We start from the raw sequence: 13721 nt of genomic DNA, 5'->3' as shown, positions 1-13721 counted from the left end.
TACAACTTGCGAACATATTCAATCAACCCATCCTCTCCCCTTCTCAATATCTCAAGGGTGAGGTCAACTTCTAATTCCATATTGACAGCTTTCCCATACAATACTTCTACCACAAGATCCCGCCCACCATCCTTCTCCTATCTCGAATACCTGATTCTCGCCATCCAAATTCGGCAGCATGTCAGACTCCAACCCTGATTCTCGGCCGGCCACGCCACTTCCAGAAGCTGGCCACGATTCTGGAGACCCAAATAGACCTATGTCAGAGGAACGCGACACTCCTCCTCCCCCTGCTGCGAACCCTGATTTAGACATGGACAACGAGGAGAACCAAGAGGAGACCAAGGAGGACAACGACCAATCCGACAACGAATCCGAGCTGTCTGAAGTCGACGAGGGTGAATTCGCAGACTTCGATCCCACAACCGTCGCTTTAGAGGATAGGCCCTTGGTCGACATAGATGAGGATATTGCACGAACTCTCAAGGCGGGCAAGAGGAAGCGCGCTGCTGACGGCGAGGGAAAGAAGAAGGAAGGCAAACGGGAGAAGAAGAAGCGCCTCAGAGATGAGGACGAGGCTCCGGATGGAGAAGAGATAGAGGGGAAGAGGGTCAGAAAACAGAAGAGTGCCAGAAGTGAAGGCGACAGGAAGGAACGGGAACGCGCAAAGGAAAGGAAGCCATCACCAGAAAATGAGGAGAATTTGACGCCGGAGGAGAGAAGGCGGAGGGCTTTGGATAAGGCGATGGATGCAGCCTTGAAGAATCCTAACAAGAGAAGACGGAAGAAGGATGAAGTGGTAAGTCTGATCGATCACGATGTGGCTTAGGTTCTAACTCTCCACCAGGATCTCGAAGAGGCTTTCGACGATGAGATCGCAGCTCTCAAGATCCGAATGGAACAAGCTTGTGAGGCGGACAATTCTGCCAGAGAGAAGGGCCAACCGGCAATCCACAAGCTCAAGATGCTTCCCGAAGTCGTGGCTCTGCTTAATCGAAACACAGTCCAACACTCCATCGTTGATCCCGACACCAACTTCCTTCAGTCTGTCAAATTCTTCCTCGAGCCATTGAACGATGGAAGTCTTCCTGCCTATAATATCCAGCGGGATCTATTCACCGCTCTTACACGTTTACCAATTGAGAAGGAGGCTTTACTCAGCAGTGGTATTGGCAAAGTTGTGCTATATTACACCAAGAGCCAGAAGCCAGAGATCGGCATCAAGAGAATTGCTGAGCGGCTGTTGGGAGAATGGTCAAGACCAATCTTGAAACGGAGTGATGACTACAAGAAGCGCAAGGTTATAACGAAGGAGTACGATCATCAGTATGTTCCTCGCGATTCCTGTAAAAGATTCCTTGCTAACCTCCCTTCAGAGCCGCGCAACTCGCGCTTCGCCCCTCCGGTACCCAGTCGTCGCAGGTTCCGTCCTCCCAGCGTAGCGGCCTGTCACAGCGGGATATTGAAAGAGAGCGCCTTCTTGCCCAGCCTATCAGGAGCAACCGGGCTAGAATGGAGTCTTCCAATGCCAGTTACACCATTGCTCCAAAGAGTACGTTCGATGCTAGTAAAGGCATCGATCCTGCTGCGAGACCAATTGGTGCGGGCGGTATCGAGGCGTTTAGGAAGATGACAGCGAAGCAAGGGAAGAAGAGATCGTGATCAGGTTAGATTTCAGAACGGTGGTAGTGTATTGGGCGAAACTATTCTGGAGCACTGAGTGGCGAATCATGGGTGATTATCAGTGCCACTGGTTTGGCAGGGAACTTCATTGGCGCCACATTGCAAACTTGTTCGGAGGCTGGAAAGGAAGGCATAATACGCAGCAGGAGTTAAACTAGACTGCACGAGACCAGAGGGTCAGGTTTGATAAATAAATATTGCGATTGCAATTGCTCGTGGTCAAATACCAAGGCCCTCGACTCATAGCTAAGGTTGATAATACACCCGTCTATTGGCAAGCGCCAGATTTTCCTAGCAGCCGCTTCTTTCCCGTGGTACAAGGCCTTAGATTTTCATTTATATCCCACCTTTCTTTCCAATTTAGCACTCGCAACCCATCATGTAGAGCAGTACATGATAAATCACTCCTTGCTCCTCGTCGATTATATCCAAAAGTGTCCCGCTTTGGGCACGTGGTAGCGTGCTGATCAGGTGCCAGTGGACCTCATACCAGGTTGCAGGACTGTTCTTGATCTTCAAAGATGGGGCGTTTAGAGTTACAGAACAGGAATGGGATGAAGGATACTATACTACAACTGTTTGACCGAACTGCGAGTTTACGTCCTTTGAAGAATTGAAAGCAGCCGATTGGCAAGCTTTATTTCAAGGGTTATCACAAAGAAGAGCCGTGGAGCAGCCTACCACTGCTCATTATCTGCGAATAGACTCTTTCATTATGTTGGCTGAACAATGCTATTCTTTTGATCGATTGTCCTCAACACCGCTTTGTGGGCATCAAAGGATACAAATCTTCCAAAGAAGAAGTCAAGTAACCCTACAATGGGGCCCTATTGTCCTTCATTTTTTCATTCATGAGGTACCTCCTCATGTTCTGGAACAATACCCAAGTTACAATATAAAAAGGTATCAATGTTCCCTTGCTCATGTCTTCCTTTCCATATCCACAATCATCCTGAAGTCAACGCAATCTACATTTCAACATCTCTTGCATTCGTCCCATACAGAATTGAACGCAAAAGTATCAAACCAATTACCCAGCCTCCTCCAAATATGTCTACCTTCCGCGGAGACAACTCCGATACAATGGGTGGCTCTGCTCAATATCCCCCGGTGCGACAGCGCAGTCCTTTTAATAGGGCAAATACCAACCCATATCAGTCTTCCTCCCAGGCGGAGGGAAGCCGAGCGAATGAGATACCACCACCCAGCTACAGCCTTTGGGTTGACCCTGAATTGGCAGACGCATTCCAATTAGAAGATATGAGTCCGGCTGTGAGCCCGAGAATTCCACCACCTATCTTCACTGGCGCGTGGCCACTGTATGAAGTGCCCCTTTCTCCAATAAGAGATCGTCCAATGCAACCTCAGCCGACCGGGAACAACCCAAGCTCTGATGAAGCTTTTAACTTCAACTTCTTTAAGCCCCGGGCGCAGTCTCGGTGGAAGTATCTGTTTCTTATCCTTCTATTCATCACGATATGCGCTGCTGCGATAGCCTTCCCGGTGACAGTTTTCAAGTATCAACACAGTGCACTGCAGAATACCACGTCATCGTGCACGACTATGCAGACAACAAAATCATTCGCCACGACGCACACACACATCTCGACCAAAGCTACGACGGTACACAAGACTTCAACCATTACCCATACCACAAGTGTATCATCCAGCCCGTCCAGCGATGCAGTAGCCTGTTCCGACCTTTTGCAAGCGGTCTGCTCGCATAAAAACCCCTCACCGCTCCCTGATCTCAGCCGTGGGAAATATCAGGGTTGCAGACCCATCTTCAAACTCTTCTACTGCAAGTTCATGGACGACGTTGCGGCGCTCGGCATCAGCCCGCTTGAAGACGCCCTGTCTTGTGCTGGTATGCGAGATTTCTGCAACTAGGGTTGATATCGATGAGTACTAGGACTAGTACAGAAGAAATATCTTTTTTCTTTTTTTTTTTTTTTCCTTGGTCCGGGTGGCGGCTTGGGTTTAGGTAGGCCAACTGGTCCTGGTGGTCAACCAGAGAAAAAGGAAGGGAAATTTAGGCGTTTTGAATTTGATTTCAAAAATGACCATTGCAGGCAATGAGTTAACATAAATAGGAATAAATACGGGTTATCATATCTGCGAGACCAACGACGTGATTTTTCCAGCTAACATAGTTATCCATCCATCCGTGAAGCTCGCGAAGGGTGTTTGAGTTGTTGCAGACAAGGCTTCCGCTACAATCTGAGATAGGTTCGTGTAAGTAAATCTCTCCCTGCAGATCTTTTTTGACGTTAACTTAGATATTCCATAGAATCCGGCACCATTTTACTCTAATTTTGCTCCTCCTTCTATGCATGATGCGACCTCGAGTTTTCCCTTCAGATTCAAAACCTAGACTACCTGATGTTGTAACCTAGACTACCTAGTGTTGTAACCTAGACTACCTAGTGTTGTCCGCTTACTGAATCTTCTCCCTTTTCATCTAAAACTGACTGCTTATACTTATCCACGCTTAAAACCACATGTGGAGACCATCCAGTTCTATTTTCTATTCTGGTGTTCTATTCAAGTCAAATAATTCACTCGGTCAATAACATCGGCTCGGATTAAGCGAGCCCCCCTTATTGTTATCTCCTATTGTCTCCAACGCATAATAGGTTGTGGGAACTACACACAATTGAATGTATCTACAACTGGGGAAACTCGCCTGCTATTGTGAAAGCTCACAATGGAAGTTATTCTGTCTCCCATCCATAGGAATATCAAGTCCTTCTTCCTCTCTTTCCATCCTCAAGTCCTTCCTCTCTTTCCATCCAACTACTTCTTCCTTCCTTTCCATCCAATCTTCCAAATACCTTCCTTCCATCATCCACAAGCAAACTTCCTCTACTTTCATAATCATCTTCTTGAGTCAAGATGCGCAAAACAATACTACCAAGCCCGCCACCCGGCACGTGTGTCAAGACAGAGTACAGGAAAGCCGGTGTCATGACCCGAGCCGCCCTCAAGCGTCTCAAGCTCTCCATCCCCAGCAAGACAGGCGACCATCCAGATATCCACTGCAAGCTCTCATTCCTCCGCAAGCGGCGCGAGCAGCGCACCAACCCGCCAGAGTACCGACCCGATTTCTGGTGGGAGGTCGAAGAGTACGCCGCCTTCGAGGAAGCACACGTGGTGGTGTCGCCCTTGATCGGAGGAGGCTTGGGAGAGCCGATGATTCCGGTCGAGGAGCAGAAGGAGATGTGGAAGACTCCTCATGTGGAGGTGAGGGCGGGTGGGACGATTAATTATTATGTTAGGGAGGATGAGCCGGAGTAAGTCTCTTGTCTTTTTCTTTTTCTCGATGGGCTTTGCTGCAGGGGATATTGGCTAATAATAGGATGTAGGAGAATGGAGAAGGCGAAGATAGACAAGGCGAAGAGAAAGAGGAGACAGTTGTATGGTGGGGTGGGGAGTGAGAGGAGGAGGCGAGCGTGGAAGAAGAGGGGAGGGGCGCAGAGATTGAAGGGGGCGGATGGAAAGTTTCTGCCGGCCACGAAAGCCTAGAGGGGACTGAGGGTGTACTAGGGGAGGACTGAGGGTTGGAATTGGGGATTCCTCTGTACTAATATTTTCAATTTCATCCCGGCTGGTTCCGGTTGTTCTCAAAAGATTTTGACATAAGACTTCCCTTAAGAAAGGAGTGAGTATCTTCTATCTCTTTTTTTCAATTTTGATTCAAGCCACGTGAAGAGATCTAAAATAATCATAACTAATCAATCTACCGAAACGCCTGCATGTCGGCAAACGAAGACGTCTTCACCTGGATCGATATTTGCGTCGTCCTCCATTCTTGAAATAGGACTTTCAGAGTCAGCTAGCAAACTGTAAGCTGATTCGAGAGGATGGATTGAATCCAAAGATTCTCTAGTTCAACTTGTCGTCAGGCGGAGAGTTGGAAGTTAGCCAGTCGCTCACTGTGCTCACATTCAATGAGTTACTTGTCTCGATGAGTTACTTGTCTCGATGAGTTACTTGTCTCGATGAGTTACTTGTCTCGAAGAATTGAATCAAGTTAAGATGCAATAGAATAGCTTTGTCGCAATGAATTAAACCAGTTTGTAAGGTTCAATTCCTAATTTACCTTGATCGTTGTGTTAAGTCTGTGGATTAATAAAGCTATCAGACGTTATTATATTCATGATATAACCGCTGGGACTTGGAAGCATAGCTGTCGCTCTCCACGAAGTCGACACTAATCGTTCGAATCCCATGCCCAAAGTCATCCTGCCCTGGTCTGTAGTGACAGAAGCGTACGCAACGTCGAGATGGTGCCATACTATTAACTTGATGATTTTGGGTAGCGGCCATAGAATACAGGTCGTGTACGATAGTATTGAAGTGTACCTATGACCAGATAGGCAGTCAAAAGATAAATCAACAGGCGGTTAACCTTTATGATCACATATGTCTGGTCTATAGCTGGCATTTCATTACCTTATACCATGCCATTCAGAACAGTGTACTTGATATACAATGTATATCCTATCTACGTAATCGTCCATGCGATCCCCCCTGCTTCTTTCAACGAATCAGAGGATTCTAATTATATTTAGCCTACATATCTTCCCGTTAATATAGGGGCTCTTATCGGCCCAAAACATACCTACCTACCGTACCGGAAGATAAGATAAGAGCTTAGTTTGGGTCCTTATTTTTTGCTTCTCTTTTCGACAGAACAATGTATTGTATGGCCTTTCCATATCGTTTCTCTATCATGCGTAATGCTAACTATTTTTGAGCAGAGTACGGTCTGTTTGCTTGACATAGTCACCAATGGCTGTACGTACAATTTACAATTTCGCAATCCCCTGTTAAGCTTAAAATTTAACGTCTTACTTCCTACAGTAGTATTAAACCGTCAACGCGGGCCCAGCCCGACCGTCGAGCAGAGTCCGAGCTCTTCTAGAGCGGAGCTGCGGTTCGTGTTGGTTGTCAAGGATGTACTTCTGATCCTAAGACCTATCCAGGCGATCCTCCGTGTCGTTGCTTGAGCCTATAGGCTGGCGTTGCAAGGGGCCAAGACTCGCAAGAGTTCATACGATCAATCTATTTCCCCGCCTGTTGGGAATTTAGACGATCTTTCTCATATCCAACTTCTTATCTCGGCGAGGCTCCGTTGCATATGAGATACTTGCAAACAGTGCAGCATTGATTCGTGGGCATTTCTGTCGGATCCTTGGCATCTATCTATGAAGCTTCCCACCATCCTCTTCGGGAACTGCGTTTCCCATGTTTATATCGGGACCCCAGTGAGATAATGCACCAACGAACATGACAGACTGTACAAGGTGCAGTGTGCATCAGCTGTCAATCCAGATGGCCTTCCAGATTCCCACGAAGCATGGGTGAGAGCGTGGGTCAGATAACCCGCGATGCCATTGTAGGAAGATGTGCGGTGCAGCTCGTGGCCTCCTGGGTATAAGAGGCCTGAGTCCCTGCGACCTTGTCGCGGTCCTGGTGAACAGACACGCGAATCGCGATACCATTGTTTCCATACACCATGGTTCTCGGCTTTCGCAAGAAGGCTGCGGCCGAGCCCATCGAGGCCCCGGCGTTGCCAACCTCGGTTGAAGACAGCAAGAAGCAAGCAGAGACTACTGGAGTCGCGCAGACCACTGGGGTTGACGATGAAATTGTTGAAGAGACAATCGACCAGCTCAAAAAGTTTCAAAAAGCCCACCGATGGGATCTCAATCTGCCTGTCCAGAAGTTAGCCGCTGTCGATACTGCCGTGGTCAGCGACGACCTTGAAAAGAAGCTCAATGTCGAGCATACCTTACTAGAGGAAAACTCACCATATCCCGAAGTTGCGGCTACTGTTCGCAATTATGACGAGTAAGTGTTGAGATCCTTGGATAATGTACATGCTGACTGGGTGTTATAGAGAGGCGCCTTGCAATACCATTAGAGCTTGGACAATCGGTCTGCTGTTGACCACCATCGCATGCTCTATCAACATGTTGTTCTCACTCAGAAATCCTTCCATCTCGATTACGACCTACGTAGTCCAGTTAGTCGCATATCCCCTGGGACGTGGATGGGATCTGGTATGTAGACACCCTTAGACTCATTGTATTGACTTTGCCGACTAATTATACTACTTTCTGCTTAGATAATGCCAAAAAAGACCTTTAATACTTTTGGTTACAAATGGAGCTTCAATCCTCATCCGTTCAATATGAAGGAGCACACCATCATTGTTGTTATGGCCAATGCCTCCTTTGCGGGTGGTGTTGCGTACGCCACGGATATTCTTCTGGCGCAAGAAGTGTTCTACAAACAGTTTTTTGGATGGTGGTTCCAACTTCTACTCGTTATAACATCTCAGATGATTGGGTTTGGAATGGCTGGTATCGTCCGTCGCTTCCTCGTTTGGCCCTCGGCCATGATCTGGCCCTCCACCTTGGTGAACTGCAGCATGTTCTACGCGCTACACGACCACAAAGAATCAGACCCCGCCGAAACTAACGGATGGTCAATTGGAAAGTACCGGTGGTTCTTATACGTGTTTACAGTCAGCTTTGTCTGGTACTGGTTTCCTGGTGCGTTGATTCCTGTCGTCTACTGGTGGCACCCTGCCATACCGTCTTGTTTCGCGACTGACTCCTACATAAGGGTGGATTGCTCAGTTCCTAAGTTACTTTGTTTTTGCATGCTGGATCGCACCGCAAAACACTATCGTCAACCAGATTTTTGGAGGTGTCAGTGGTCTTGGTTTAGTATGTCCTAGTAATCCGTGCTCTTCTTTCACAGCTGACCACCCAGATTCCCATTACTTTTGACTGGACTATTATCACCAGCTTTCTCACGAGCCCATTGATCTATCCGTTTTTTGCTATTGCAAATATGGTTGCGGGGGTCTTTATCTTTATCTTTCTGTCGGCGGTTGGCGTTGCTTATACCGGATCCCTTTACTCTGAGTATTTACCCATGCAAGACGTAAGTGTTGTTTCGCAGATTTAAAGATGAAATTACTTACGTCCTATTTAGAGTCAAAGCTACGACAACACCGGACAGATCTACGACGTCCATCGGGTGATGACACCGGAGCTTACCCTTGATGTGGCAGCATATGAGTCTTACTCGCCGCTGTTCCTATCCACCAACTTTGCTCTCTGCTATGGTATCTCATTTGCCACTATCTCGGCTGTTATTGTCCACACAGTCCTTTACAATGGAAGAGAAATTTGGGAGCGCGCCAAGCTCGCCAGGAACCAGGACGCGGATGTACATCTGAAGATGATGAGGAAGTACCCTGACAGCCCAGACTGGTGGTATGCAGTCCTGTATATTGTCCTCTTTGCACTGGCTCTTACGACAGTTCTTTACTGGGATACCCATATGACCTGGTGGGGATTCATTGTCTGCATGCTCATCCCTGTCGTATTTTTGGTACCTATAGGTAAGTACTTCCTCTTCAATACTCTATATCGTTGCTAACAGCAGGTTCCAAGGTCTTGTTCAGGCGGTAACTAACTGGCAATTGGGACTGAATGTCCTGACTGAGTTTATTGTTGGCTACATGCTGCCAGGGAGACCGATTGCTATGATGATCTTCAAGACTTTCGGATACATCACCATGGCCCAAGCTCTCTACTTCTCTCAAGATCTGAAGATGGGGCACTATATGAAGGTTCCCCCCAGGACCATGTTCTCAGCCCAGGTTATCGCTGTGTTCTGGTCATCAATCGTGCAAGTAGCGGTTTACAACTGGGCATTAGGCAACATTCGGAACATTTGCTCGGACGATCAAGCGGACTCTTACACCTGCCCCGGCGCAAAAGTCTTCTATACCGCCTCGGTGGTTTGGGGTGCCATTGGTCCCGGCCGCATTTTCGGCCCTGGGAAAATTTACGGCGTTATGCAGTGGTATTGGCTACTGGGTGCACTTCTACCCGTCACCAGCTATATCATGGCTCGACGATGGCCCAATTCCTGGCTGCGATATGTCCACTGGCCCCTTATGCTGGGAGGCACTGGATGGATCCCTCCGGCAACTGTATATACCTACCTCTGCTGTAAGTTACTCCTCTCGTGCGTTTCCACAATCCCAAGATATGACCACGTGGCTGCGGAACGGGCCGCTTTCGGTTACGATACGGCTAGCTGCCGTAGGCGGGTCGTCCGGGCCAGCCCGTAGCCGAGCCGAGGCCTAATAGGCTGATATCTCTTCTTTTTCCTTTTCAATTTGATTGTTTCTTCAACTTCCCACACCTTTAATTTTTCAAGGACACTCCCACTAACTAACAATACCCAGGGGGACTCGTTGGTTTCATCTTCAACTTCCTCATCAAGCGCCGCTGGCCCGGCTGGTGGATGCAATACAACTACATCACGTCGGCCGGGCTCGACACCGGCCTCTTCATCTCCACCATCGTCATCTTCTTCACGCTGTACCTGACCAACACCAAGCCCCCGCAGTGGTGGGGCAACGTCGACATCTTCAACACGAAGGATATGACCGACACTGCTATCCGCAAGGTCGTCGCGCCGGGCGAGACGTTCGGGCCTAAGACGTGGAATTAATTGATGCCGTGTTTGGTTGGTATCCTGGTGATATTGGTGCGGCAGGCAGGCTTGTGCCTTAGTTGGGCGTGGTGAATAATGGCTGGAAGCTTGTCTTTGCGTGTGTTTGTTGGGTGTTTTCGGGTATTGTTCCATCGATTCACGGCTCGTTAAATGATGACGATGAGTAGTGGGTGTGTTGAGTCAGGTGTGCAATGCCAGTTTTGGAGCAGGTTAATCTCTCTGGTAGAGTATCTCATAGGGCTATATATATATATATATATATGTACCGAATACGTATAGTACAGAAGCCACAATCTCATGATCATGAAGTAACAGGATGAAGAAAAAAAAATATGCATTTGCGAGAAAGTTTAATCTCTATCAAGATCCCTTCCAGAAACCACGCCGCTGTATTGAAAACTCCTGAAAAATTTCCTTGGACGGTTATATGGCTGATTTATTTGTACAAACCATTCAGTTGCATCACTGATATCACTGTGCGCCAGTGTGTGCAACACTTGTGACGACTGCGACCACACACAAGTATAGCCACTAAGCAACTCCGTTTACTTCTAGGCCATACCTTGAGGATGTTGGAGCTTTTCTTTTTAAATTCCTCAATTATGCCCAGTGTGCACAAGTAACAGCGGTGCGGTTGGTATTAGTCTTTAATTATTCTTTGACTCACCAGGTCAGCTAAGGACGAAAGGTCAGGTCGAGCCTCGAGGTGGGACCCATGGCCTGTCAAGGGCCACCAAAGTCCATCTTTCGACCTTCAGGTCGTATCCATTCAAGCTCCTCGAATGTACCGTCCCATAGTTCCACGCGGTCAGCGATCGCCGTATTGAACCACCATGCAATATGCTGTATATGATCAGAAAACATCCTCAGGGCCCCATATATGTGAAAGCCACTCACCTTTGTCAAATCATTCAAATAAAATGCCCCCTTCATCGTTTTATTTGCTTCCTGTACCCTCACGTCATCCCCAAAACCTACCACAATATTCGTGAGGTAATTGTCTGCGAAGCAGAAACAGATCTCCTTAAGAGCGCCTTGAGCGCTGTCATAAATTTGCATGGTCTGCAATTTTTCGACTGGGTCCCATTGTCCGAGAATTTCGACCAAGCCATCGCTATGCTCGATTCGCAGACCTAAACATCTCTCTCTATTCCTGCGGAGATCTAATCTGTTGACATCCACTAGGTTTGCAACAGACAAGAAGTGCCGGGCGCCACGGATATTATTCGGCCTTGGTATTAAGGGTTTGTAGACGTTCGCCGGGATAGGTTTCAAATGATCATTGCCTCCGTCTTTCGTAACGCCAAATGACATAATGTCGCCAAAATCGGTAGTTCTGAGCGCATCGTAGAAGATGGAGACGATAGGAGAAATGGCGTCATTATCTAGAGGTGCCCAGAAACGGCGAAGAAACCGACTGGCGGGTATATCCAAAACTGGGGAGAAGACTTGAGTGCGACCGCGATTTGTTAACATCTGTCAGTATTCCGTTAGTTTTAGACCTCCTCTTGTGATAGATAACTTGGACAGATAGCAGAGAAACTCACTAGAAATGTTGGACTTTTCATCGATGGGATTGTTAAATCAGGAGGTCTGTAGACCCAAATAGATACGAGGCGCTCCCCATTCCGGAGAGGAAGGTAAATAGGACATCCTATGCGAGAGCCGGTCAATATATCCGACTTCCCATGAGTCATAATTCCTTGGATAGAGAGGTGGCAACAGTATACGGTGATGCCCGTCACGTAATCCTGGCCACGAAGAAGAGGATTATATCTGGCGAGCCGCCACCCAGCATAATTCGCAATTGAAGGGCAACTGTCAATAGTGTCATATACGTAGTTGGTTTGAGCGTCGGAGAAAGACACGTCGCGGTCCCACATCACAAGATCTTCCGGCGTGCGCACAGGATCTCGAGCTTGAACGAGGCCAATCCGAAGGCATTTGAGATCCTATGACGATTAATTAGAAAAATTTTGTTTGACTTGATACTGGGTTGATATACATCTCTCTGTACTACAAGATCCGTGATATTTTTCCCGTATGTAGCACCTATCCAGCCTCTAGACTCATTTCCAAGCCAAGCAGAATCTGTATCGTCGGTATAGAGTAGTTTTAAAGCCTGCACACCGTATTGGCCGAGACTGAATTTTATCCCTCGGATTGGCCGGATCGTTAACCGATTATTCATTCTGTTCTGATTCCCGTCCTGATTGTCTACTTCACTTGACTCTAGAAAAGACAGGTATAGATGGCCATATATTCTGATCCATTGAGCAGTGATATATTTGAAGCGAGGATCGAGACAGACGACTACTCGGCTAGGCTTGGAACTATGTTTGGACATGGAACGAAGAAGACCTGTTGATGAGTTATGTACCACTAGGGCAGTGGACAAAGGGCTTCCTGTCGATGCGGCTGAGATCCTTAACTGAAGTTCCACTGGGAATCGAGAAACAAAGTTCAAGAACTGGCCCACGTTGCTATTCAGACCCTGTTCACTAGTAACCTGCTCGAAATTTGTGATGCGCTCCAACGGATCTCCTGCGCTCTTGGGGATCTTGAAAAGTTTATATGTTGATCTTGCCAGCTTGTAAATTGACGCGTTGATATTCTTGTCACCCACACGAGAACGAACAAGTTTCCAACACCGAACGTGGACTGCATGTGCGAGGCGATGCGGCCTAGAACAGTTGTCAAAGCAGATTTCCAACTGCGCAGATGGCTCCGCAGCATAGCCAAGAGGATGAAGTTCGTAAAAGTATTCGGGGCTTTCAAAGTCGGTTAGGGCTGCGAGAGCTCTGACAGGGCGGTCACCATCAGACAAGTTGAAGACTGGTCGGAAAGTTAGATCATGAACGGTATTGTGCAGGTTAGAAACAACTTACTAGCTAAGAATTTGCGGTTCCATGTTCTGAGAAATTCCTCTCCGCCCCGCCCGAAGACATATGGAGGTTCTGGGAGCTCCTCGCGGCACAAAGTACAGTAGGGACTAAGTTCGCAGTGGACCTGGTGCCTGATTGTCATTGCAAGTACAGCACCCACAATGTGAGCAGTCAATTGACTGTCATCGGAGCCGGCTGGACAGCTTCGCAGATGGACCGCAATCTGAGCGGATGCTGGGAGTTGCAGATCAGATGTAGGTATCTTAGTATGCGTGTCCAAAATGGCGACCGTCAGTTGCGGCTGCAACCTCGGCTCGCTTATCGCGAAACCCACCTTACCAGATTGGACTTCACCATGAGGAGGGATATGTGATATATTATATTCCACACTTGTTATACGTTCCGAATGATGAGAATAATAGGCCAAGGTGATGAATCCACCTTAAGTGGCTTGGGATGAAACACAGTGATCTCCATGGCTTTTACTCCAGTTCCCAACTAGACGGTTTGCTGATAGTTATTGGCATATGATTGGCTCACGACCCGCCAGCAACCAGCTCCGCTCAGCAAACGGTTTGATGCCACGATGAGGCGGGTGAATAG

General features: G+C 47.8%; 5 protein-coding genes across 5 annotated transcripts; 4 read left to right on the top strand and 1 right to left on the bottom strand.

Moving 5' to 3' along the window:
• The first annotated feature begins 16 nt into the window (after positions 1-16).
• Positions 17-1978, top strand: M430DRAFT_123360 (hypothetical protein). Its single transcript, XM_024861877.1, has 3 exons — positions 17-799; positions 848-1326; positions 1377-1978. Exons 1-3 carry the CDS (start codon positions 179-181, stop codon positions 1660-1662), a joined length of 1386 nt encoding a protein of 461 aa, XP_024719464.1. The 5' UTR covers positions 17-178; the 3' UTR covers positions 1663-1978.
• A 669-nt stretch (positions 1979-2647) lies between these two features.
• On the top strand, positions 2648-3589 carry M430DRAFT_277032 (hypothetical protein). Its single transcript, XM_024865696.1, has one exon. It carries the CDS (start codon positions 2734-2736, stop codon positions 3571-3573), a length of 840 nt encoding a protein of 279 aa, XP_024719463.1. The 5' UTR covers positions 2648-2733; the 3' UTR covers positions 3574-3589.
• A 989-nt stretch (positions 3590-4578) lies between these two features.
• M430DRAFT_28903 (hypothetical protein) lies at positions 4579-5208 on the top strand (the record flags this gene model as incomplete). Its single annotated transcript, XM_024865830.1, has 2 exons — positions 4579-4976; positions 5049-5208. 2 exons carry the CDS (start codon positions 4579-4581, stop codon positions 5206-5208), a joined length of 558 nt encoding a protein of 185 aa, XP_024719462.1.
• Positions 5209-7204: 1996 nt separating this feature from the next.
• M430DRAFT_67507 (hypothetical protein) lies at positions 7205-10495 on the top strand (the record flags this gene model as incomplete). Its single annotated transcript, XM_024869293.1, has 9 exons — positions 7205-7324; positions 7361-7539; positions 7589-7751; positions 7817-8246; positions 8320-8423; positions 8470-8643; positions 8695-9106; positions 9159-9722; positions 9962-10495. The coding sequence occupies 9 exons, from the start codon at positions 7205-7207 to the stop codon at positions 10228-10230; spliced, it is 2415 nt and encodes an 804-aa protein (XP_024719461.1). The 3' UTR covers positions 10231-10495.
• A 461-nt stretch (positions 10496-10956) lies between these two features.
• Positions 10957-13475, bottom strand: M430DRAFT_20179 (hypothetical protein; the record flags this gene model as incomplete). The annotated part of the gene is made up of 6 exons (XM_024864242.1): positions 10957-11076; positions 11131-11709; positions 11781-12185; positions 12239-13068; positions 13122-13380; positions 13458-13475. 6 exons carry the CDS (start codon positions 13473-13475, stop codon positions 10957-10959), a joined length of 2211 nt encoding a protein of 736 aa, XP_024719460.1.
• Positions 13476-13721: the final 246 nt, after the last annotated feature.

This window comes from Amorphotheca resinae, assembly GCF_003019875.1.
Source record: "Amorphotheca resinae ATCC 22711 unplaced genomic scaffold M430scaffold_8, whole genome shotgun sequence".
NCBI classification, from domain to species: domain Eukaryota; kingdom Fungi; phylum Ascomycota; class Leotiomycetes; order Helotiales; family Amorphothecaceae; genus Amorphotheca; species Amorphotheca resinae.
Note: the sequence above shows the minus strand (reverse complement) of the source record. Positions and strands in the feature narration are given on the sequence as shown.

Excerpts from the sequence above, each read along its gene's own strand:
- M430DRAFT_123360 (XM_024861877.1), top strand. The coding sequence starts at position 179 with ATGTCAGACTCCAACCCTGATTCTCGGCCGGCCACGCCACTTCCAGAA. Across the intron at positions 800-847 it reads GACGGAAGAAGGATGAAGTG|GATCTCGAAGAGGCTTTCGA; the intron begins GTAAGTCTGATC and ends ACTCTCCACCAG. Across the intron at positions 1,327-1,376 it reads ACGAAGGAGTACGATCATCA|AGCCGCGCAACTCGCGCTTC; the intron begins GTATGTTCCTCG and ends ACCTCCCTTCAG.
- M430DRAFT_277032 (XM_024865696.1), top strand. The coding sequence starts at position 2,734 with ATGTCTACCTTCCGCGGAGACAACTCCGATACAATGGGTGGCTCTGCT.